The sequence below is a fragment of the Schistocerca gregaria genome, chromosome 11, assembly GCF_023897955.1.
Source record: "Schistocerca gregaria isolate iqSchGreg1 chromosome 11, iqSchGreg1.2, whole genome shotgun sequence".
Taxonomy (NCBI): Eukaryota; Metazoa; Arthropoda; class Insecta; order Orthoptera; family Acrididae; genus Schistocerca; species Schistocerca gregaria.
This window is the reverse complement of record NC_064930.1, coordinates 53,942,600-53,969,014: the sequence shown is the minus strand read 5'-3', so window position 1 is coordinate 53,969,014 and position 26,415 is coordinate 53,942,600. Positions and strand designations below refer to the sequence as shown.

General features: G+C 40.4%; 2 protein-coding genes across 3 annotated transcripts in view; one reads left to right on the top strand and one right to left on the bottom strand.

The window, feature by feature from the left end:
- Positions 1-7,561, bottom strand: part of LOC126295282 (phosphatidylinositol N-acetylglucosaminyltransferase subunit P) — a 41,408-nt gene extending 33,847 nt beyond the window's left edge. For both annotated transcript variants that reach the window (XM_049987712.1, XM_049987711.1), the window contains exon 1: positions 7,472-7,561. The gene's annotated coding sequence lies outside the window, so the exon portion shown is untranslated. The remainder of the gene's footprint in view (positions 1-7,471) is intronic.
- A 269-nt stretch (positions 7,562-7,830) lies between these two features.
- The window catches only part of LOC126295281 (ADP-ribosylation factor-like protein 5B), a 40,031-nt gene continuing 21,446 nt past the window's right edge, over positions 7,831-26,415 (top strand). Inside the window, exons 1-3 of the mRNA XM_049987710.1 lie at positions 7,831-8,899; positions 10,903-11,111; positions 21,894-22,129. Of these exons, the coding sequence (XP_049843667.1) occupies positions 8,854-8,899; positions 10,903-11,111; positions 21,894-22,129 (491 nt within the window). The 5' untranslated portion in view covers positions 7,831-8,853. The remainder of the gene's footprint in view (positions 8,900-10,902; positions 11,112-21,893; positions 22,130-26,415) is intronic.

Genomic DNA, 26,415 nt, shown 5'->3' with positions numbered 1-26,415 from the left:
ATAAATTTTGGTATTGGTGAAAGTATCCCTATCAGTCCTGGTGCACACCAGGTAGTGGGGGAAAGGTTTTGCCCCTAGCCGACAAGCCTGACCCTCCTCCCAGGGTGTAGCCACGGAAAGGAATGCCGAAGGGGCAGAAGAAGCAGCACTAAAATAATCGGTTCCATTCACAGAGACGGCTGTAGAAGAACGACCAGAGTTCTGGACCTGCATGCGTTTTATTTGCACAGCGTCCGCCCCAATACCACCCACCCAGATCACGGGCTCTCCTCACAGGTGCAACCCAGCCACAGCACGGGTCGTCTGGCATGGCGGCCATTGCCGGGAGTTCCGATGCTCCAGGGTGACGAGCAACCACTCCGAGGCATGCGTAAGGAGGTCACAGCTCAGGTATCAGAAGTGTGATCCCTGTGTGTTCAGGGGGCTCAACCAAAAGGGTACATAGCGACCCCACCATACGGGCTGGCTACCGTGCTGGCTATGCACCCTAGCATCAGTCAACAATGTGACGGAAAAGGTGGAAGGAACTAGGAGGGCACATGCCGGAAACACAAGGCAAGGTGCTCTTCCCCAAATGGCTCATACTACGGAATAGAAATTTGGTGATTGATGTCAAACCCCAGAGTGGGCCAAAGGATGCCAAAAGGATGAGGTAATTACTCAACAAAGCCAAATCGCAAAGCAAACATAACAAGGAGGATAGTGGGGCCAACATAAATAAGGACACCAAGAGAGGGAGATGAGAGGGTGGAGGGAAGGAGCAAGGACAGGGAAGGAGGGGAAGGGAAAGGAAATGCAGCCCGGAAAAGGAAGGAAGGCTGCAATAGCTCGGGGCCCTGTACTTGCCACATACATACTCACTAAAGGACCGTGAGCCCCCTGGGGGAGGGGGGGGGGGGGGGGGAGAATTCGCTGGAGGATGGACAGATACTTGCAACAAAGGCCGTAGTGGCTGACTGTCCGGTGACAACAGAATGTGCAGAACGCAATTGTGCCAAACCGGCACTCCACAATTTCAGAACTTTACTGTCAGTTGCTCCAGACGCTGCTGTCGACCAAAATTGACTACCGGCGACTCAGTTTTCATAAAGTGTGTGCGAGATAGGTGCCGAGGTGACTGACAGGTGAACACAAAACCATATGTCTGGCCACAGCACTGACATTCCTACAGCGGTAAGCAGAGAAAGGTGACTACTTTCTCATACGTGTCGTCACTGGGGATGAAATGCAGGTACCGCACGTCACACCGGAAACAGAATGACAATCCATACATTGGCGTCTGTGAAGATCAAATTCGAAAGGGGGCAATCTTTGTCAAAACGTTGTGTACACAGGCTTCTGGGATTGATGTGATGTCATCCAGTGCTAGTTTTCATCACGAGGGGAGGCCAAAAATACCGATAGGCATAGACAGACATCGACATCTGAGAACTGCAATCCAGAATGAGAGATCTGGGACGTTGCTGAGAGGCTTTAAGCTTTTTCATTACAACGCAAGATCTCGTACATCCGATGTCACAAAAAATGTATTGAATCCGTTTGGAGGTGTTTGACCTCCTACACTACAGTCTCGACCTCACTCCAAGTGACTCATCTCTTCCATTTGGTGAAGTTTTTTTTCTGGTAGGAGAATGTTTGCACGAAGACATTGAGCTGCAGACAGAAGTGACTTTGTGACACTCGACATTGGCGGCAAACACCTGTGGCACATAACTGACGATCCACCATTACGATAGATGTCTCGACAATAGCAACTATGTTGAGAAGTAGCCAGTGAACCTATGTAAATATTCCAATATCAAACAAAGGAAAATCCAGGCTGGAATAATGACAATGTTATGAAAAGGATAGATTGCTATTCACCATATAGTGGGGATGCTGAATTACAAACAGGCACAACAAAAAGACCGCTAAATAAGTAAGCTTCAGGCCAAAGGCTGCTCCTGAAGTAGACAGTACACACGAGCACATTCATGCAAACACAACTTGCACACACGTGACCACTGTCTCTGTCTGCCAGGTCTGGCCTCGGCAACCACAGACAGTGTCACATGGGTGCGAGTAGCATTTGGGCGTGGGGTGGGTGTTGTCTATGTAAGAAGAACCCCTTTGGCTATAATCTTACTTATTTAGCAGTAATGTGTTGTGTTTATCTGGGCAGTGTCTTGAAAGGAGGATATAAGATGAACATAAAAAAAAGCAAAACGAGGTTAATGGAATGTAATCAAATTAAGTCGGGTGATGCCGAGGGAATTTGATTAGGAAATGAGACGCTTAAAGTAGTAAAGGAGTTTTGCTATTTGGGGAGCAAAATAACTGAGGATGGTCGAAGTAGAAAGGATATAAAATGTAGACTGGCAATGGCAAGGAAAGCGTTTCTGAAGAAGAGAAATTTGTTAACATCGAGTATAGATTTAAGTGTCAGGAAGACGTTTCTGAAAGTATTTGTATGGAGTGTAGCCATGTATGGAAGTGAAACTAGGACAATAAATAGTTTGTACAAGAAGAGAATAGAAGCTTTCGACATGTGGTGCTACAGAAGAATGCTGAAGATTAGATGGGTAGATCACATAACTAATGAGGAGGTGTTGAATAGGATTGGGGAGAAGAGAAGTCTGTGGCACAACTTGACTAGAAGAAGGGATCGGTTGGTAGGACTTGTTCTGAGGCATCAAGGGATCACCATTTTAGTATTGGAGGGCAGTGTGGAGGGTAAAAATCGTAGAGGGAGACCAAGAGGTGAATACACTAAGCAGATCCAAAAGGATGTAGGTTGCAGTAGGTACTGGGAGATGATGAAGCTTGCACAGGACAGAGCAGCATGGAGAGCTGCATCAAACCAGTCTGGAGACCACAACAACAACAACAACAACAACAACAACTCAACATCTCCACTACATGGTCAATAGCAATCTTTTTTTTCATAATATTGTAAATATTACAATTTTTTACTTAGCAACATTTTTGTTTTACTGATTGCTCATTGGAACTAACTTACTAGAGATGCACCTTTAATTATTATGCAATCAGCAGGAAAACAAGGCACAAAGTCTGTAAATAACTTCAAAACAGGGAAACTCGAGGTTCACCAGAAGATGTATATGTTGCTTTCTGTTAAACAGGCATCTGAAGTCTTTAAACAAGAAACAGAAATTGTCATAAAGAAGTCTCTCTTTTACAAGCTTCATCCCATTTGTGTACTGGCTGTTTCAGATACTCCACTTAATGTATATGTGTTTCAATATCATGCTAACTTTAATTACCTGCTAGAGGCTATAAATAGTGTGTCTTATTTCTGATAATATCCCTGATCTTTATCAGTTCCTCAGTTGCCAGTAACCAGTCTGTAAAATGGACGTAGTGGAAGAGGAGAAATAAAAAGATAGTCCTTTTGAAAGAAAGTGATCCTCTCCACGAAATGAGTTCAGAAATTAAAGATCAGGTTACAGTATTCAAGACACACACACACACACACACACACACACACACACACACACACACACACACACACACACACACACACACACAATTTTCAAGATGTGTAGTCTAAAAAGAAAAATCCAAATACCACTGCAACAGAATGTCCTGCAGACTACTCATTGGTTTCCCAGTACGAAATACAGTCAGCACATTACTGTTACAAACAAGTGACTATCTTGAGTGCATGTGCTTGAACTGGAATTACAGAGCAGTCTTTTGCAGTAGTGACCACCTTACACATGACAAATATGCGGCAACATCCAAATTTACAAATAAATTTGTTGTGAGCCCATCATGCTATTCAAGACATGACTAGTGCAGAGCTCCACTGCCCCCCCCCCCCCACTCTCTCTTTTGCAAATTCCCGCAGAGAAAGATCAACTGATGGAAACATTAAAACAGGTTCGTAATGAGTGATGTCTCGCCAGTACAGTGTCTAACCACCAGGAATTATTTGATAGAGCAAAAGAAGAAATAAAACGTACCTCAATTCTTTTAATAAGTACAGAAACAGCACTAAAAGATGAACAAACGCTTTCTAAGCAGTGGCTCAGTGTCAAATGTGCCCAGACCTCAGTCCAGCCACTTTATCAGACAATATAACTTGGAGCTTTTAAAAAAGAAAAGGGAGGGGGGAAGCGGGGCGCAAGTGTGTGTATGACTTGTACACTGAGGGTTCTCTGCAAATTTAATGATATATAGGCACTTCAGCCATCTGTGGAATCAACTATGTAAAGATCTCTATGATAGTTCACGAGACTAGACTGGACATATAAAAGGAAATGAGTAGGGGATCTGTAGGAGACAGAAGATTTAATAAAATATTCTCCATTTACTTACTACAACACAACTACAGTGTACATACAGGTATCATTTTATGTTTGCAAACATTAACACTTTTCTATTATGCTTTTGATGGGTGCTGAATATGCTGGTGCTAAAGGCAAAGAGAGAATTTTTACATGCAATAATTACAATTTAACAATTTTTGAATTTTTTTTCCTTTGGTTGTACAGTGAAACCGTGCTTCTCGCCAAATTTCATGTTACAAGGTCAAACGGAAGTTTTGACAAGCAATTCTGCGAGTGTCAAAATATATAAGTCTACCCGTTCCTGAGAAAAAGGAGCGTTAACAGAAGAACAAACAGACAGATGAATAAAAAAGACAAAAATATTTTTTCATGTGATAATTACTGATTAACAATTTTCAGATTTTTTCCCCTTGACTTGTACTGTGAAACCTTGCTTCTTGTGAAATTTTACGATTCTAGGTCAGTGAGAAATGCCCTATAAGTTTTTATGTAAGAGTCTGCGAGTATCAAAATACGTGTCGCAAATGGCCATGTCTTCTGATTGCACTGAGTGAGCTTCAATTTCTTACATTATCTAGCATATGTCTTAGTATGCAATGCAGCTTTCAATTCCTGAGGAAAACAGGTCTTCACAGACGGGCAGACAAATAGATAACAAATCACCTTTTTTGTGACATAACTGCAAATACCCAATTTTCAGATTTTTTTTCTTTTACTTGCATCGTGAAACCTTGCTAATTCCTCAACTTTGTGATGCTACATCAATGGGAACTACCCAATAGCGAGTTAGATCGTCAAAGTATGTGACACAAATGGCTGTACCTTTGACTGCAGTGACTTACAACGTTAAATATTTTACACAGCCAAGGAAGTGTAGGCTTTAGTATGTGACAAATTTTAACCAGACACACCCATCCATTCATGTGAAAAAAAAGGGTTCGTAACAGACAGGATGACGACAATGCAAACCTACACAAATGGGTTTCATTTTGGAAATACGGAAGCGTCCGATTCCGTCCATCTGCTTTGACCCATGACGTCACAAATATGGCAGAAACGACCATAAACCACGATTCCAATATGGCGCATATAAAGTCGTTACGTACACATTATGAGGACAAAAATACATGGAAAAACAAACACACACACTTTCCACAAAAAGCCTAATGACACTAACGAGACAGGTGCGGGAAATGGGGTGTTTTTGGGTGGGGGCAAACTAAATATACACAAATTCAGACACCCACTCCCATAAAAAAAAGGACATCACAAAACTCCTCAAATACCACTACACACAATATCATCTGGAATTGGACACTTTGCTTGGCCTATATAGCTCAACAGCAGCTCCCTATCCCATAAATTAGAATCCAACACTTCCCTTGGCCTATATAGATCAGGAACATCTCCCGATACCAATACCAACATACACAGCCACACATTGGGATCGAACACTTCCCTTGACCTGCGCACTGTTAATTTTATCTGTCATATCCATTCCTGAACAAAAACAACAACCGATTAATTTTACTAAAATTACCACATGACGTACAGCGAACAACACTAAATTAACCTTCACACAAAATCGTTAACTCACTGAAACGAATTCCGCTACAAACACACCGACACCCGAACAATTCTAGATAATGTGCAAATGCAAACTGAGCCCATTACATCACACAAACGAAAACCCTGAACATATCACGAGAGAGCACAACAAACCACAACACGACAACCTCTACATACACGCAACACTAACAAACCAAACTCTGTGCCGCCATGACGTCACACACGACAACACCCTTATGTCACGGGTCAAAGCCGACGCGTGGGATCGGATGCTTCTGTTGACCCTCCACTTTTACCAATTGAGGTACAGAGCCCTAAAACCGAGTAAGAATATATGAAATTTACTCTTAGGAAGAGTAAGATGATTACGCTGTCAAGTTCCTGAGATTCAAAATAGCACTGATATTAATGACTGCTGTACAAGTCAACACAGATAATGCATCTGGGAAATGAGTTGCTGTGACTTACGACGGAAAAGAATTATCCTAGTGAAGTGGTTCGAGCAGTCAGAGCATCAGCATTGCTCCAGACACATGTTCCAGGCCAGTGTAACTGGTGTCCGTAAATAGATTGAACATACTACAGGAATGATCAAGTGTTGAAAATAATTTATTCTCCTGTTGTACAACAGGGGAAGGGGGAGGTTCAAGTTTGATAACTTTTACAACAAATTTTGTGTCTATGGTTTAATTTAGTTTTTCAGCTGTTTTTAAGACATTACACTGCAGCTTTATTTCTGTTGCTACTGCCACTTTATACAGTTTTAGCCATTTGGAAAGCATTTAATATAATTTTGGAGGGACAATCATCAGGCACATCCTGTCCATCACTTTACCTGTCCTGTGCATAACATTTATTGTTTCAGAAATTTAAATTTATAAATGGCCCTACATTAAGATGTGCTATGTACAGTTTTTGAGGCTTCAAGTTCTTGTACTAGTTACATTAGTTTTAATGTGTACATAAATCACACAAATCTTGCTTTTTTTTTTTTGCAGAGAATAACAGTGAACTACTAAAATCGCCCAGTGATCTTTTTTACCAAGTAATAAAAGTTTGGATTCCAGAAAGGAGCCAAGGTTTTAAAAATATATAGCCTATAATGTCCTATACATCCCTCATGGAAAGGCTGAACAATTATCAACTGCTAGCTTTTCCTGCTGACATAAGGTATGCATTTAGGTGACAAACATGTGACAGTAACTAAATTTCGTTTTAAAATGCACATATGAAAAATACATCAATGTACGTTTAACAGTGACATACAATAGTCTTGTGTATGTCTTCGAAATGTTTGCTCATAAAAAGGTGAATGTTCACCTCATCTCCTCCAGAAGATAGGTCCAAAGTTTTGCAAGTAAAAGAGCTACACAATATCAAGAAATACAGATTTTCTTTGTCCATATTACACAGAAACGTGAACAATAAAATTTCATATACATTTGTTTAATAATAAAGGAAAGTAATATTCATTCACAACATGATCAAAGCTTAATTAGAATAAAATTATTAATAACTAACTAAAATTGAACAAACCTAAACAAACGCTAGAGATTTTTTTTTAAGTTATAAATAGGATAGGCCTATTTGAAGATGTTATTCCCTCTCACCTCTTCAGTGTTAATGTCTTAACTGTTTTCTTCCCCGAATTCTTCAATTGTCTCAACTACTGAGAGGAGACTCTCGAAAAAATTCGTCATGCACACCCTCAGATTCCTTACTTCTGGCGCCCTCACTTTACTGCAAAATAAAAGTAACAGTATAACCTTCACCGTAAACGAAACATGGTAATGATTGTCCTGCTAACTTCGAAGAAAGGGAACTCACATAGATAAAACATTTTCGTTGATAGAAAAAATCTTTTTCACTTTGCTTCTGGCAGGCTCTAGATCCACTCTTAGGACCTTGTGTGCTATTTCAGCGTGTCGTTTCGCTAGAAACGGAATATCGACTTGTCTGCAGAGCATTATTTAAGGAAAAAGAACTACTTTATCATGGAAATAAATTACATTAATTCATTCTGTAATTGCTGCACATGATTTGTGAGTTGAATGCCAACATGTAAACAAGGGATTCATTCGGCCCGATTCCGATTACCGAACAACGTAGCGCCACATAATCGCATTGGCAGGTCCAACTTTCAGTACACGAGTTGACTACACTTCTACAACAGAGCTCTATAACTTTAATCAATTAATGAGCCTTCGCTGTTGTTACAAAAGGATACAACTCATATTCATCACCTTCCACCGACATAACGACGATACTCACAACTCAGAACTCACTATTCATTCGATATTCTACCGTATCGATAGTTCTCTTCCGCATTCGTTATCGATAACGTTAGTCGCACAATGCTGGCGGCCTTGACCAATCAGAGGTTTCTTCCTATGTGCAAGCGAAATCTGATTGCGTGACGTCACAGTGAGAATCAACAAGAGAAAGGCTGTGGGAGTGATAGTATTTTTTACTGGGAGAGTGACGTTTAAATGAGATTAAGTGCACCATATGAAGCCTTTATTAGTCACCGCTCTAAGCGTCAAGAAGTCATCGACATTGTTATTATGCTAACGATTCTGTGATGTATAAGCCGTTTTATAGATAGTACAACACCTTTTCGCAGACCTCATGTTTCATGGTCATTTAACTGTAACAAATGGCCTACTTTACACATAGGTTGTGGAAACTGGAGTAAATGGCAATTCCGTGTCCGACAAGTAAAGAAGGTGTTGGAATCGATAGTGCCTGCCAGCTTTATTTATGGTTAATTCATTATCATGTTAGGTTAGAAACTGTAACTTGTTAAATTTACGTAAGTTCATAGTACTTGTTTGATGTATGAGAGATACCAGTCGCCAGTGGCATTGAGTGAAAGTGAGTATTTTTATAACGGTTTACGTGGTTTTTCGTCGACGTACCATATTGCGATGGCAATAGGCTGGTGATTGTTTATCAAGTTCCATTTTTTTGTATAACCCTGCGTGATAGAACAATGGGGCTGCTGTTTTCTAAAATTTGGAGCCTGTTTGGAAATGAAGGTAAGGGAAAGAGAGCCATTTGGCACACTGTTTGTTTATTTTTACTCTATGAGTAGTAGTTAGCTACATATCACCAGCTGTTAACTATTGTGGGTTACGTTCAGCACTTCTTTACACCTTTTACGTCATGCACTAGTAATTTATAAACATTAGCGTAAGTACACGGAAAGAAACACCCTTAGTACTTAGCACAATTTTGTCAGAATGCTGATCATGTTTTCATGTCATCACAATAGTTTGTTTTATCCATTAACGAAAGTTGCTTAAGTTATTTAAATTAGTAACTGCCTGAGATGTTTGTTGTCATGTTTGATCTTGCAACATTGTTTATGGGATCAAAGCTAGTGGCAAGTTAGGCAATTTTGTATTACCTATTTTGTTATTATTTTATATCCGTATTTGACCAGCATTCTCAGTTTGTCATCTTTCATTTTTTTTTCTTCTAGTTGTAACATTCTAGATATTTAAATAATTTTTTTTTTCGTGCTCAGGTAACAGCTGTAGTGGTTGCATGTCAGCTGTTAAATGACCTGCACCTGGAGATGTTGTGTAAGCTCTCTGATCTTACTCTCATAATTCCTTTGTGAGATGTTAAGGGATGACAGCAAAATTGTTGCACAGTGTTTCTTGAATGCGTGTAACCTGGATTGACCCAGTTAATTAATAAGGCACAGGTCCTCTTTCTTCCAAGCTTTCCCATTTAAGTTCCCCAAGCGTGTTTGTTAAAATTGCATAAGAGCTACATTAGCCTGCAACAATTCCGTCAGTGCATGTGTAAATTAGTTTAATGATTTTTTCATTCTTACTTTAAAGGATTCCAAACACAACAATAATGTAAAATTTGGTCACACTAGCATCTTGCATGTGTGGTTATCTTTTGAGATGCACTGGGCTTTCCCAGAACCCTTCAAACAAATGTATCTTCCCTGAGACTGTTTTTACCTGATTCTCATTTCACACAGCTTCATGGTGTTAATCCAAGATTCTTTTAAAATGTGATGTACTCAAGATGTTTCCCACTACTCTTGTAACTGGATTTAATGGGGTTCTTTCTGTTTGTTATTTCTCCATTTTGATTTGACGTATTTCATGTTCTTTCCTGTTTCAAACAGGTTGATAGTATTTACAACACGTGAAGAGATATGAGACCTCTACTGTTAGATTTGTTGCGTTTGCGAGCTTGGAAAAGTTTTCCATGGAGATAGGCCGGTCAGTTATCACCTTTCTATTGTTGACACTATCACAGAAGTACTTACGTCACCTAAACAACAGGAATGTTATGTCACCACTTGCAGCTTGTTCTTTGTCCAGCAGTGACCACTGGCAGAGCAAAAGTGGTTAAAGCGTTAAAATTGTAGCTTAGCATGTGCCACTCAAATGCATTCCCTCCCTTGCGCATGTGCCCACTGACACACACACACACACACACACACACACACACAAACCATTATTGCTCTTCACCCTGGTACACTGAAAAACAATGAATTCAGAGAGTCAGCAGCAGGAATTCTATAGTAAACAGTTCAAGCAATTGGTAGAGTATCTTAATTGAAGTGAGTTATGTTACATACATGGTGTTTCTGATTTTTTTTTTTATATGTTTGAGTTTAGATGTTGCTGTGTGTATTGTTTAAAATTGTGAAAATTGTGTGTAATCGAAAGAACATTATACCGACCGAATGAGACAGTGTACTTCATATTCAGACTGATGGAATTTGCACTTTTCAACCGTCTCTGTTGAGGTTTTCTGAGGATTCCCAAAATAATATGACAAATGCTGGGACGCTTCCCTCGAGGTCATTGCCAATCACGTGTCATATCCCGTAAATATTTCCTTGTATGTTTTTATGTCTGTGCAATAGAGATGTTTATTTTCATTTTATTATGATGACTAATATTACACAGAAAGTAAAAGGAGATGTTTTTCAACTTATTGTAGAGAGCATTCATTTGTAAGTGATAGACTGCCATATCAAAGGAAACTGAGATTGTGTGGTTTGTAGAACACAAGATTGTGATGGTGGGCCTGGACAATGCGGGCAAGACGACGATCCTGTACCAGTACCTGATGAACGAGGTGGTGCACACGAGTCCCACAATCGGCTCCAATGTCGAGGAGGTGGTCTGGAAGAACATCCACTTTATCATGTGGGACTTGGGTGGCCAGCAGTCCCTGCGCGCCGCCTGGAGCACCTACTATGCCAATACGGAGGTGAGCCTGCCGACCGCACTGTCAGAATACTCATTTCACAGTGACGTTACATTATACTGTTTATAAATAGCTCTCAAAATGTATGCACCACCTTCATAACTTATGTAATTTGATTGCAAGCAGCTAAATATCACTCATAGTGAAAGTGTATGTTGCATTGTGTGCTGACGTTAACTAAACGTTGATGTCGGGCCTAGCCAGTTGGGTGATAATGTACGATAGGAAGTGAAAATCGCTGAATCTAATTATTTCTTTTTGCAGAGGATACAAAGTTATTGCATTTATTTTCTGTGAGGTGGATGGCAGAATAAACTTTCACTTTGATTATTTTGAATTTTAAGGTTGGGTATTTAGTACTGATTTTCATATTTCTTTAGTGACTGGAGAAGGGGGAAAAAAGAGAGATCTAGACGAGCTGACAGACTAACCTGTAGTGTAGAATAGGATGTAATGTGAAATTTTGGTTGTGCGTTGGCAAAGCCAACAAATCTCAACACAAAAATACTACAGCCATGATAGACTAATGTGTACTGTAGCCTCAGATATGGGATGTGGTCAAAAAGTAATGAGAATTTTTGTTTTTCTTAAAGAATATTTATTCATCATCATCAACAGCAAACCTTTGCAGATGTAATACCCCTGTGGCAGCAATTTTTGCAATCTTGGGGGTATTTCTGGAACTCATGTTTTGTTATAGTATTCAGCTCCTTCAGTGATTCTGTTTTTCTGTCATCCGTGGTGGCAAAATGACATGCTTTCACAATTTTTTGCCTTGGGAATAGGAAAAAGCTGCAGGGGGCATGCCTGGGAAATACGGTGTCTGAGCCAACATAATAGGTTTGTTCCACCCCCCACCCCACCCCCCCAAAAAAAAAAATTACGAACAAGCATTGGGTGTGAGCGCGAGTGGTTTTGCCACAATTCTAGTAGTTTCCTTTGGATTGCTCCACACAAGTGGAGCATAACTTGCCTATTGACCATATGACGTTAAGACAGGATCTCGTGATTCACTATCCCATTTAATTGGAGAAAACGGTGAGAAGAACTTTCAGACGTGATCAGACTTGTTGAATTCTTTTCAGTCTTGGGTCTTCAATTTCATGTCCAGAACATCCGAAAAAATTGCTGGGCACGAGCTAAAGGTTATGCCAACATCATCATCACCCTCTCTGATGGTGATTCGGAAATTTTCGAGAACGAACTTCTTTACTTCTTCCACATTGTCATCAGCAATTGATTTGCTAGGATGACCAGCGCAGCCATCATATTAAATGTCTTCTCAACCCTCTTTGAATCATTTATACCTCATGTAAACTCTTCTCACATTCATAGTAGATTTGCCAAAAGCGACAGTAAACATTTTGAATGTGGTGCTGCATTTTTGAAGCAAAAAAGAGTAAGAAAACTTTTAATGCCTAGGCTGTAATTTTCATTGTACAGTTAAAGTGAGATGACTAACTTCGTTTCCTTTCTACAACCGTCTGTAGATCGTTCAGATCATTAAATTTGAATATGCTTTCAAAAAAATCATTAGTTAGTCACACAATGACATGCATTCGTACCACGAACAAGATTATGGCAGTATGCAGTTAAAAGCTTCATGGTGAGTGAGCCAGATTGTAAACCATAACTCGCAAGGTGCAAGTAGCGGAGGCATTGTGGTGTGGGTTATAAAGTGGCTCACTCATGATGAGGCTTTGAACTGCAGACTGCCATAGTCTTGTTATCCATTATATGCTTGCATATCATTGCGTGACTGTAGCTAATGATCTTTTTGAAGGTGTATTATATTCTTTTCTTCAAATGATATCAAGATGGTTGTAGAAAGCAACCAAAACTAGTCATCTTGCTTTATTTCTGTAATGAAAATTACAGGCTGCACTTAAGTATTTTTACATTAATTTTTTTTTAATTTAATAAATTATGCTAACAAGGAGAGGTCCCCATTGATGGGAGATGGACTTTCTGAAACCGTCTATGCACTGATGTAGGTTAAGATTCCAGGGGATTACAGAAGTGTCAATTTCCACACATCTGCTTTGACGCACATATTTTTGGGAGGGGACAAGCTAAATATAACAGGAAAAAAAATCATGATTCCAAGACACACCAAAAGACGAACAAAAAAATTAATTACAAAATCTATTGGAATTGGACACTGCCCTTGACCTATATAGGTCAACCGCAGCTGACGAGTCCAAGACCCCAACGCCTACAGCAAAAATTACGGAAATTGGAGTCAGACATTTCCCTTGACTACGGCTGACGATGCCAAAACACCAGTACCTACATATAAAACTACAAAAATTTGGATCTGTCATTACCCTTGACCTTTATAGGTCGACCACAACTATTGGTATGAAAAAACCTACAACTACAAAAACCAAAATTACAACATAAATTCAAAAGTCAAACATCCCTGTGTAAATTAAGACATTCAATACACAATAAATACACACAACATTACCACAAACAGTCCCAAAAAACAAAACAAATTACTTATCACCAACAGACACAAGATGACATCTACGAATACAACCAACTCCACACCATAATGATGTCATACATAACACCCTTGCGTCATGGCTAAAATGAGACAGGTGAAATCAGACGCTTCTGTTGACCCGGTTCCAGGTGTTATACGCTGCAGATGATTGACATTGCAGGCCCTTGTTTGTGAATAATTGACAAGGAAAAAGTTTCCACAATAATTAAAAAAAGAAGTATTACACAGTAGTGTAGTAATCGAAGTGCAAGCCTCAAATACATGAGTTTGTGGGTTCAAATCTCGTCAGGTGCTGCGAAATTTTTTATTTTGGAATGTTCATCAAAATAATTTTGATCATTAGTTTTATTCAGATAATTAGTTTAAATGGATTTTTTTATTTCTATTCCTTTGTCACATCATTTTAATCACCTTGTTAGTTTCTTCAGTTGCTCTCATTTTCTTCTTTGTACGATTCTTTTTCTACTTGGCATCTTACTGAATGTTATTTTAATTATGTCCATGCACTAACATTAATTACTTCTTCCATCATTGTATATTTTCGACCATGTTACTGCATTCATTATTCGATATTACTATTTCTTATTTTCCTTAAATTTTGTTTTACTTATAATCACTGTTTCCGTTTAAATCTTCATCTGCATTATTTTGTCCGTAGTGTAGTAAATGTTTGTAACACAATTACTGTCCAAGATGATGATCATTGTGTAGCAAAAATTACATTTTTGATAAAATTGCACATATAAATAGATTATTTCATCTTTCGTTTTTTACCGTGTAGATCAGCATTTTCAGATTTTTAAATATCATAGTAGACAAAGAAAAAGTAATTCGTTACATTCACATGCAAGTTCACAGCTGGAAAAAGAATGATGGGAAGAAGAAATAAGAGCTATCAAAAAAGTTAACACGGTGATTAAAATGTGACAACTGAACAGAAATTAAACTTGAACCCACTGCTAGAATAAAAATAATGACCAAATTAATTTGATAAAGATTCTTAGCAAGGTTTGAGCCCATGTTGTCTTGCTATGAGGTTTGTACTGTAACCATTATGCTGCACAACTGCTCTATATGATACTTTTTATGTAAAGCTATGTATATGATAGAGGGAAACATGCCACATGGGAAAAATATATCTAAAAACAAAGATGATGTGACTTACCAAATGAAAGCGCCGGCAGGTTGATACACAAACATACACGCACAATTCAACCTTTCGCAACCAACGGTTGCTTCATCAGGAAAGAGGGAAAGGCGAAAGGATGTGGGTTTTAAGGGAGAGGGTAAGGAGTCATTCCAGTCCCGGGAGCGGAAAGACTTACCTTAGGGGGGAAAAAAGGACAGGTATGCACGCGCGGACACACACAATCTATCTGCACATACACAGACACAGGCAGACATTTGTAAAGGCTTACGGTATTGTTCCACCTTCGATAACCTAGCCGCCCTGTAGGTGGCTGTACAAGAAGCATCTGGACAGGCATCACCTTCCGGGTATATTTTTTGACGTCGAGAAGGCGTACGGTACTACTCGGAGGCATATTATTCTCGAGCTGCTTCACAAATGGGGATTTCGTGGATGGCTTCCCATTTTTATTCTGTCCTTTCATTACAGTATTGTAGATACTGAGCCAGCGACGTCATGTAGGATTGCCACGTGTGGGATACTGCTATTCTTCGAGACAGTGTTTTGAGAGTGACTGTCTTTGCCGTAGCTTTAATAGCATTGTGTCAGTAGTGAAAAGTCCCATCCGGTTTTCTCTGTTTGTTGACGACTTCCTCGTGCTTTGTTCTCCTTCCAGCCTTTCGACGACAGCTCGTCAGCTGCGACTAACTCTTTGACATTCGGCCAAATGGTGGAGAAGAGCGGTTTTAAGTTTTCGACCGAGAAGTCCGCGTGTGTTCTTTTTAATTGTTCTCGTTCCATTTTAAACTTTACTGAATTGAGGCTGTGGAACACTGGTCTCAATTTTAAAGACACGGCAATGTTTCTGAGCATCATATTTGACTGTAAACTTACACACTTCCCACATATTGAGAACCTGAAAAAAGTCCCTCTTAAGGCTGTAAGTATTTTAAAATGTTTTGGCCACTTTACGAGGGAAGCAGACAGGACTCGTCTGCTCCGGTTTTACAGAGCCTCTGTCGATCTCGGCTACATTATGGGTGTACGGGTCTGAGACCCTCCTGTTTGAAGGTGTCGGGCTCGGTGCACTGTGAAGGGATCCGGTCGGCCAATAGGGCATTCAGAACAGGCCCCGTACCGAACCTCTGTGCAGAGGCTGGTGGACCGCCACTTCGCATCAGGCGGCCGCTACGTACGTTGCACTAGGCTTCTAGAATACCGTTCGTACCGTACACACGTGCATACCATACCATTCCGTTGCTCGGCCTCCATCAGAAAGGCTTTTTCGTAACAGTCAATTATGCCGTATGGGATTCGCGCACAGAATTGCCTTTAGGAGGAGGTCTTAATGTTTTACAACAGGTTTGGAGCGGATTTCCACATTGGCTCCTACAGAGGCCCAGACTTATTATAGAGTTGACAAATTTTAAGAAAAATAGTACACTGTATATTCCATTTCTGGTTTGATGCAGCTCTCAATGCTACTCTATCCTGTGCAAGCTTCTTCATCTCCCAGTACTTACTGCAACCTACATCCTTCTGAATCTGCTTAGTGTATTCATCTCTTGGTCTCCCTCTACGATTTTTACCCTCCACGCTGCCCTTCAATACTAAATTGGTGATCCCTTTATGCCTCGGAACGTGTCCTACCGACCGGTCCCTTCTTCTTGTCGAGTTGTGCCACAAACTCCTCTTCTCCCCAATTCTGTTCAGTACCTTCTCATTAGTTATGTTATCTACCCATTTAATCTTCAGCATTCTTCTGTAGCACCACATTTTGAAAGCTTCTATTCTCTTCTTGTCCAAACTATTTATCATCCATATTTCACTTCCATACATGGCTACACTCCATACAAATACTCTCAGAAATGAGTTCCTGACACTAATACGGTATACGACCGACTATATACTTGCTCCGATGGTGGGCAAAGCAGGTGTCATTATGCTGAGTGCCTGGTTGTGTAGGGATATGGGAAAATGAACAGGCCGATCAGGCTGCCGATGAAGGCTGCAGAAAGCAGAATATGGCTCAGTGTCCTGTTCCCCTGCAGGCTGTCGTTTCTGCACTCCGTAGGAAGTTTGTGCAGTTATGGGATGAGGAATGCAGATCTCTGCACGTCATATTTTAACAGACAATTTTAACACCGTGATGCGAGGGCAGAGCGTTTCGTATTGTGATGCGAAGGCAGAAGCCAATATTTGCAGCTAATGATGAGATGAGTATGGCTCAAGTTTTAAAATTTTCTTACGTGTATGGACTGTGGCATAAGCTTCTAGATTAGAGGTTTGAGTGTGTTGCAGAGTGGGTTCAACATCCTTCTTTTATTCTTGCAGTCAGCCAGCCATGTCCATCTGCTGTATTGTTTTAACTCCTCCTACGACATTCTTCCTGTTTAGCTAATGTTTTAATATTGGCACTATACTTTGTTTCGTGATTCCGTGTAGGCACACATAGCTTTGCGAATTTTGTTACTTTTAGTTTCCGTGCTGTTTTGTGCTCCTGTTTAGTGTATTTTACCGACAATTGCCTCAAACTGTTATCGCGTAGGCACTGACGGTTATACTGTTCTGCGCTCAGTACCGACGTATCCTCCACCACCACCACCCAATACAGAAAGCGAAGTAGGAAGCAGGTGAGAATGTCAATGAAGATCAGACATTAAGTGAATACAGACTTTTTAAACGTGTCATTACGAAATAGAGGTAGACAGGCAATTACTCCCACCTTAAAGTCAACAAGATAATAATATGGACCAAATCATGTATTAGTGTTATGATTACACTTAACAATACCTCAGTTTTTCCCTGAGTGTTTTATGCATATTGAATTGAGTTTTATGACAATTTAATTCTCTCATATTCAATCACGAATTTGGAAACAATTGGTAGATTAATCCAATCACTACAGAACAATTGATGTAGTGAATTTATGAATGGTTTTGTAATAGCTTTTTCCTTGTATTTAGCATTTCTGTTACACTATGCTCTGATGTAAGATATTTGCTGTCAGTATTTTTCTGGGTACATTTTGATTATGACAGTGCGTAACCTACAATTTGGGGACAGTGCTACAAGTAAAAAAAATTCTAGGCTTTATTGACTTTTTTACCCATGTGGCAGATCACATACCTAAAAAAAAGTGCAACAGTTTATAGAAAAAGTTTCAGATAAGTACAGGGTTATTACAAATGGTTCAAGCGATTTCACAGCTCTACAATAACTTTATTATTTGAGATATTTTCACAATGCTTTGCACACACATACAAAAACTCAAAGTTTTTGTAGGCATTAACAAATGTTTTGATACGTGCCCCTTTAGTGATTCAGCAGACATCAATCCTCCCACACTCGGCGCAGCATGTCCCCATCAATGAGTTCGAAAGCATCGTTGATGCGAGCTTGCAGTTCTGATATGTTTCTTGGTAGAGGAGGTTTAAACACTGAATCTTTCACATAAGCCCCCGGGAAGAAATCGCATGGGGTTAAGTCGGGAGAGCGTGGAGGCCATGACATGAATTGCCGATCATGATCTCCACCACGACCAATCCATCGGTTTTCCAATCTCCTGTTTAAGAAATGCCGAACATCATGATGGAAGTGCGGTGGAGCACCATCCTGTTGAAAGATGAAGTCGGCGCTGTCGGTCTCCAGTTGTGATATGAGCCAATTTTCCAGTGTGTTCAGATACACATGTCCTGTAATGTTTTTTTCGCAGAAGAAAAAGGGGCCGTAAACTTTAAACCGTGAGATTGCACAAAACACGTTAACTTTTGGTGAATTGCGAATTTGCTGGACGAATGTGTGATGATTCTCTACCTCCCAGATTCGCACATTGTGTCTGTTCACTTCACCATTAAGAAAAAATGTTGCTTCATCACGGAAAACAAGTTTCGCACTGAACGCATCCTCTTCCACGAGCTGTTGCAGCCGCACCGAAAATTCAAAGCATTTGACTTTGTCATCGGGTGTCAGGGCTTGTAGCAAGTGTAAACGGTAAGGCTTCTGCTTTAGCCTTTTCCGTAAGATTTTCCAAACCATCGACTGCGGTACGTTTAGCTCCCCGCTTGCTTTATTCGTCGACTTCCGCAGGCTACGCGTGGAACTTGCCCGCATGCGTTCAACTGTTTCTTCGCTCACTGCAGGCTAACCCGTCGATTTCCCCTTACAGAGGCATCCAGAAGCTTTAAACTGCGCATACCATCGCCAAATGGAGTTAGCAGTTGGTGGATCTTTGTTGAACTTCGTCCCGAAGTGTCGTTACACTGTTAAGACTGACTGACTGTGAGTGCATTTCAAGCACGACATACGCTTTCTCAGCTCCTGTCGCCATTTTGTCTCACTGCGCTCTGGCAGCAGAAACCTGAAGTGTGGCTTCAGCCGAACAAAACTTTGAGTTTTTCTACGTATCTGTAGTGTGTCGTGACCATATGTCAATGAATGGAGATACAGTGAATTTATGAAATCGTTTCAATCATTTGTAATAGCCCTGTACTTTGTTATTTGCAATGCACAAATTTAAACAAACATATAACATTCAGTAACTCAGAACCACACCTTTCGTGGACTAGCAGTTAAGTGCTATCTACCATGACCCATTCGTTTGTCCTGTTTCCTTCTTGAGCACTGTAAGGTAAGAATTGTGTGGAAACGTTGTGCCTCACTTCAAAGTGTACTGTCTGCATGACAGAATAAAAGTGTTGCAGACGGCATTGGGACAAATGCTTTTAGAAAGCATCTGGTGGGTGAAATTGGGTTTGCATGGGTTTTTTGCCCCCCCCCCCCCCCCCCCTTTTTCCTCCACTCCGTCTAGATTGACAATGGCTGTATTTTACGGCCTGTTAGACTAGACAGACTAAAATATGCATGTTAATTTTTAAGCAAGTTTTTTTTTAAAATAAGCCTTACCATTTTTATTGTTAGGTTGCAAAGCCACACTAAAACAATTCTTTCGTTATAAAAGTAAACCGCTCTTTAAAATCTCTTGAAATTGTCATCTGAACTCTTCTTCTTCTTCTTCTTCTTCTTCCTCCTCATCCTCACCCCCTTCTTCGTCGTCGTCCTCTATATATATATGACTGACTTCACTGCCATAGAGAGCATTACTTATGCCACACTGCTTGAAGGATGTAACAATGTCTTCTCTCATTCCAGACCATTTACTGTTTTATCCACTGACACACTTCTTAGATTGTAGGTCATTTTAAAGCTTCCTTTGGCGTGAATTCATGATCGGTTTCATCAGTCATCCATTTGTTCCATTCCTCACTCGTATACATGCCCTTTACATGGTTTATTTATCGAGACATCGAGAGGTTGCAGTTCTGAAGTAAGTCTTCCCAAAATAACAGCAGGCTCTGTACTTCCCTGTCTGTTTCTCTTACAAAGAATTTTTCAAATGACTTCTAAACTTATCCAACAAAAGAAGAGAACTCTTCTCGAATAAAGCACCTTTCCTTCTCTCCGACACTTCGCTAATACGTAATTTTGTACACACCTCATCCGTCGAACCCTTGTCATGTACGTGAACACTGTCACCGGATTGAATTTCAGAAGATTTTGGCCTTGTTTTGCGCTTGAAACTGATCATTGGATTAAGTTTAGTGCTGCCAGCACAACATGAAAGGACAACAGTGTAGTGTATTTTTTCATGTCCACTTGTTTTTTATAGTTACAGTTTTAGCACCTTTCATGGCAACAGTTCTGTTACTCGGCACAGCAAATGTCAGAAGTTTTGTCCATAATTCGCTGTTTGGCTTAGTTCCACAGTAGTTTTCTTTCAGTGTTGAATAATAAAGTGAAGGAAATATAATATTTTGTCTTCATACTCTTGTGGCATTTTCTGAGATATTTTGGTTTTGATTCGTATGCCGAGTCTGTGATGCTTCATAAACCTGTAGCATCAACAAACTTCACTCTTAACCTCTGTTAAGTTTCACTGTAGCTCTAACTTAAGAGTATGCGCTCGAATCATTTTTGTATTAACTCTAATGCCATTTTGACAGTATCCTCGAATCCATTTCAATAAGTCAACTTGTAGTTTTGGCCATTTTGCATTCAGTCTCCTATTTACACATTTAGTTTTCATTTTTTTCAGTTCTTCTTTACTTGTGCGCCAGTCACGAATAGTTTCTGCTGTTGCTAGAGGGCCAAAGTGCCACTCGGTTGCTCTGTTTCCATTTTCCTCTTTCAATTTATAATCCGCATCACACAATCTTTCATTTTTTTCCATTACGAAATTAGTTACTAATAAAAATATTGTACTGTCATCGATAACACACTTCACTTTCTATTAGAGTTCACTGTCACTGTAGACTGCAGTGACACATCGGTAGGCAAAACAGTGTGCAGGGTTTGTGGCGGTGAGCCAGGAGGGAGACAGTGTTAGCGAGCTCGTGAATCCACGCAACTTATGTCTGTCTGTCTGCATCGGTGCACTGCTGCTGCCAGTCGAATCCAGTGTTGCCAGATAGAGAGAGATTTCCTGTGGCATCGAATATATGGCCATTTTTAAGACTGGTGGAAATTTCAAATCAAACTGTCTGGCATTTTTTTTATTAATTTAGAGTATGAGAAGCACCCGAATTTTGGAGGCAGTTTTTCGAAGAAATAGAATGTCGTACAGTCTATAAAATATGGTAAATATTTCAATTTAAATCTGTATGATTAATTTATTCAAAACACTAAACCATTTATACAAGTTCTTTGTTAGGTCCTTGTTTCTTGTCCTGCCAACACTGCATGCACGGAAAGAATCTTGTCAATTTGCTGACTCGTCTGGTCAAAATAAAGGAATAATTTATGAGAAAAAGAACTAGGAAGTCAGTGAAGATCTATAAATTTGTGCAGCCTTCCAGAAAATGACAAAATTGTACTTTACAGTTATATGTAAAGTTAGTTTATTTTCTGGAATTGTAAATGTTGTTCAGAAAGAAAAGTTGAGACAATGTCAGTGAAATAAATTCTTGTGACAGTAAATAGTTGCCTTCAATAAATACGACGGCTCTTTTTAATATTTGTAATACTGACTGTGTAACATTTCTATGTCGATCAAATTTTTGTAATTACAGTTTGGCATTTTTATTCGGTCGGCATAAATTACGTCCACCTCAGTCGCAGCCGTGACAGACTAGTGCACGTTTGGTTTCAGTTCGTGATCCTGGTGGTGGACTCGACGGACCGGGAGCGCATCGGCGTGTGCCGCCAGGAACTGTGCCGTATGCTGCAGCACGAGGAGCTGTCGAAGGCAGCGGTGCTGGTGTACGCCAACAAGCAGGACCTGCGCGGCTCGATGTCGGCAGCCGAGATCTCCCGCCTGCTCGACCTCACCTCCATCAAGCACCACCAGTGGCAGATCCAGTCCTGCTGCGCCCTCACCGGAGAAGGGTCAGTTCTCCCTCTCCTCTTCTCGCATGTTCCCGAGTCTGGGACCCCTCCTGTCTGTCATTCCCAGGTGTCGGTAGCAGTTTCCGCCGAGAGGTCGGTGCCGGGTCCTGAATAGCGGAGTGGTATATTTCTGACCTCCTTCTGTTAACGAATTGATGGTCCCTCGGTGCTTCGGGATGTGTCCTACTGACCGATCCCTTCCTCAGGTCTTTCCTCCGCAGTTGCACCTCTTAATTAGTTTACTCGATCTACCTGTGTAATGTTTACCGTATTTACTCGAAACTGAGCTGCACTCGAATCTAAGCCGTACCTGAAAAATGAGACTCGAAATCGAGGAAAAAAAAGATTTTCCGAATCTGAGCCGCACCTGGAATTTGAGACTCGAAATTCGGGACGAGAGAAAAGTCTTAGACCGCACCTCCAAATAGAAACAAAGTTGGTCAATTGTAACATGAGACACAATTTAGGTCGAATGGATGAAGATACAGCTACAGTAGTTCGGTTCGAGTCGTAAGCTTAACAGTTAACGATTTACTGAGTATGCGGGTGAAACTGTTGTCACAAATAGTCTACCTGCAGTACGACACGTAACAGATAATTTAGTATGGCAGTGTGGGGCGAGTTTGACCTGTCTGAGACCTAAATTGTAGTCTTACCTGGGAGAAGAGTCCGGGCAACCTCGTCAGTACGGGGAACTAAGGTATGACAGGTATTGTCCACGATGTTCTCTGGCCCTGAGATGGACGAGCAGCGTGACTGCAGGAAAGAGATAAAGTCTGGAGTATAAAAAGCCAGTAGCCAATTTAGTAGCACGAAGAAACCTTTTGTAAGATCGGGTCTCTGTCTGCAACTGAACACGTAAATGATTTGTCGCTACTAGTTCTCGATTTTTCTGTCGATGTGAAAGCTGGCCCGTCGATCGATATCTGGAGGAAGAAAATATAACACTTTAGAAATGTCTGTATTGCCGTTTCTTACGGACGTTTTGGGGGATGAAAATTTCAAACGAAGTAGTCTATTGTAGGATGAAAAATGTAAAAGAACTATTGGTACTGTAAAACAAAGAAAAATTAAATATTGAGGAGATGTTATAAGAGACAAAAGATACCAGCTATTATGACTCGTCATTGAAGGAAAAATACGAGGGAAAACATTTGTCGGAAGAAGTCTGTGCGTGGAGGGCATTTGGAGGCGATACGACTGCACGTCTGAAGTTGTCTTCCGTGCTGCAGTGTCTAGTCTGGGGGGGGGGGGGGGGGGGCTGCTAGCATACCAATTTTTTTTTTAAAATTGCAGCCAATTTTCAGGTTTTTACAGTTTGCATTGAAGTAATGTATAGCATCAAATTTTCAGCAATTACTACCAACAGAATGTATATAAAGAAAAAAAAAATTAACAAAGGTTCATGATATTAGATACAAAATCAGTACACAAAATCTCAATTCACAACTACATAATGAGTATCAAAGGCCTGGATGGCTTGACATGGAATGACCCCTTAAGAAGAATTTTTTCCTACTGCAATTCCCCCATAATTACCACGAGTGGCTGCAGTTCTAAATAAGTTTTACAGTCTGACGATAATTTATGGATTTGTAATTTTAGCTTGACGATGTCTACTATGGACAAACAGTAGTTACTGTTATTCTGAAGAAGGTTGGATTATCCCGACTGAAACCCTGGTAAATTCTAGGTAAATGGTGCAACTGAGGCTGTTGATTATTAAAATTAAAATCAACTTAATTGACATCAGTCCACCAGGTTACTTGTGAAAACTTTCAAATTTGATGTTTGTATGGATAAAACATTCAATTAGGATATCTCTTTTTCTCTGATTTTGGTGAAATAAAGCCTGTAATGTGCCCCAAGTTACCTGCGGAAACCCCCATGAAAATAATCTTGTATGTTTGGAGAAGTGTGTTCGGGCAAACAGACCCGAGAATTTTACAGATTTATTGTTAGGACAGATATATGGGTTTGGCCTATTGAGGACTACATAGAATAACTAAGTGTTGTTTCTTTTCTCCTTTTTTTTCTTTCCAGTTGTTTTTGATTCCTGTTCTATGGTTTTCAGTTTTTCTTCTGTCCACATTGTGCCCGTCTTGTAACTTGTTTTCTCCTGGAAGCCCTGAAATCTTTACTTTCGCTCTGAACTTTCCTCTTTCCTCCATTATTTCCATTTCCCTCTGATCTGCATTAATGTGTTTGGTTCACCTCATTGTTGTTATTGGGTTTCTGTCAAAAAAATTATTTTCTTTTTGTTCTGTTTCTTTCTAGCTGTCCTAGATATCCATAGAATACAACTGTTCTCTTCCTCACTGTCTAATACTCATCCTACTGTTTCATTACTTCTTAATTTCCATTTTCCATTGATCCCAGGATTTTTTCCGTTCCTTCTTTACCGTTTCAATCAAATATTTAGCTGAATTTAAACTACAGGCATTCTAAAGCACAAAGCCATTCTGGTCTGAGTGTTGTAATGCAGTGCATATTTATGGATAAAGATTTCTTACGCAGGTTTTTTGTTAATTGAAAAGCTGCATCCATTTTCCTTGTCCTTGCTAAGTTAGCTTCTTTGCCCAAAGCACTTGATTGCATTATTTCACCTACGTATTCAAATTCTGTGCCCCAGCGTCTGCGTATTTCGGTGCCTCCTTCACGTTTGTCACATAGTCTGTTTTTTCAAAACGTGTACTGCGTGGTTGCAATTAGTGTACAGCTACACATGGAGATACATGTGGGCTATAGTTATCGTATGGCAGCAAAACTTTGTAGATTTATAAGGTGTTAGTGCATAACTGATTTATACTGGAAAAACAGTTAGTTTCTGCTTTGGCCACCATGTCCAAGTTTGGCACTGTACATTGTATGAGACGATGACATCTACGCTGTCATTTGACAAGCTTAATGCTGTCGAGATGGGAGACTGTGCACAGTTAGTGAAATTGTTTTATATGTACGAAAAACACGGGTGAGCTCAGTTTATCACTGGGAAGAGGAAGGGATGCTACCCTGGTGGAAGTTATTGATGAGATTGCTGTCACTTTAATTGACAGTGCAGCATGTGCTCTGGATAGTACTAGTTCTTACTGAGTGTCACGAGAATTGTACGTCCTGTGACTGACAGTATGCAAAGGCCGGTTGTGTGTTTTCACTGGCTGTAGTTGTCGTATCTGAATGCCAATATACGGGAACACCTCGCTTATATTCCACCGGACACGTTGCGAGCAATGAGATCCGGACGGGTTAGCAACAGAAACCTCACGATCTGCAGCAACGTTTTGCATTTTTGCTCCAGTTTCTGTCAAGCGTCCAAGTTGACAGTCTGTGTCCAGGAAATATTCTGTGGGGTGACGAGGCACATTTCTCGCTACAGGGTGCAGTGAGACACAGAACTGCCAAATTGGGGCTATTGTTGAAACGCATATTGTGCGCAAAGAAATATTGCACTCACAGTGTGGGGTGTATCGACGAGCACCTTCATTCTGGGGCCATTCTTCTTTGAAGGGAATAAACCAGAGACCCTGACAGGTGTACAGTGAAATTTGAATGTTATCGACCAACTCGTACGGTGCTTTGGAAGAGCGCAACTGTGTGGAAACCTTTGTTTTTGTGAAAGATGGGGCAACCCCTCGTGTCACTCGCCCAGTAACAGATCTGCTTCATGCAGCCTTCCACAAATGTGTTATCTCCGTAGGTTTTCCAGATGTGTGGCCTGCTAGATGACCTGATCTGAATTTGTGTGATTTTTGGCTGTGGGGATATCTAAAAGAACATGTTTACCCGAGACACATTCAGTCTGTACCAGAAATGAAGGCCAATATACAGGAACACGTCGCTTATATTCCACCGGAATCATTGCGAGCAACTGTTGAACGTGTCATTTCGCTGATGCGCCGTCTCCTGGCTACGTCTGTGCTCGTATTGAACAAATTGTGGATGCGGCACTTAATTATAAAATCAATGTTGTTCCTTTCTCACGTGTTTGTCTTTTTCTGCCCATGTCCTTTTCCCGACGGAAACTATTCCGTGTGTCTTTTTTGCGTTCACAGCGCCAGATTTGCACCCGGTGGCCAAAATTGGAATATTGACCAAGTTTCACTGCCGTGAGATAATTACACGTCACACTGGTCCTCTGTGAGTAGCTGCCCGTTAAATAGCTGCCTGTTACATCGATCTGCCTAACTTGTTTTTTGTAGACTTATCTATATTGTTGCATTTCTATAGTTTCAGCTGAGATGAAAAGATCTGCAAAAGAGCCGGTCTGTGGATTCAAAATATTTTAA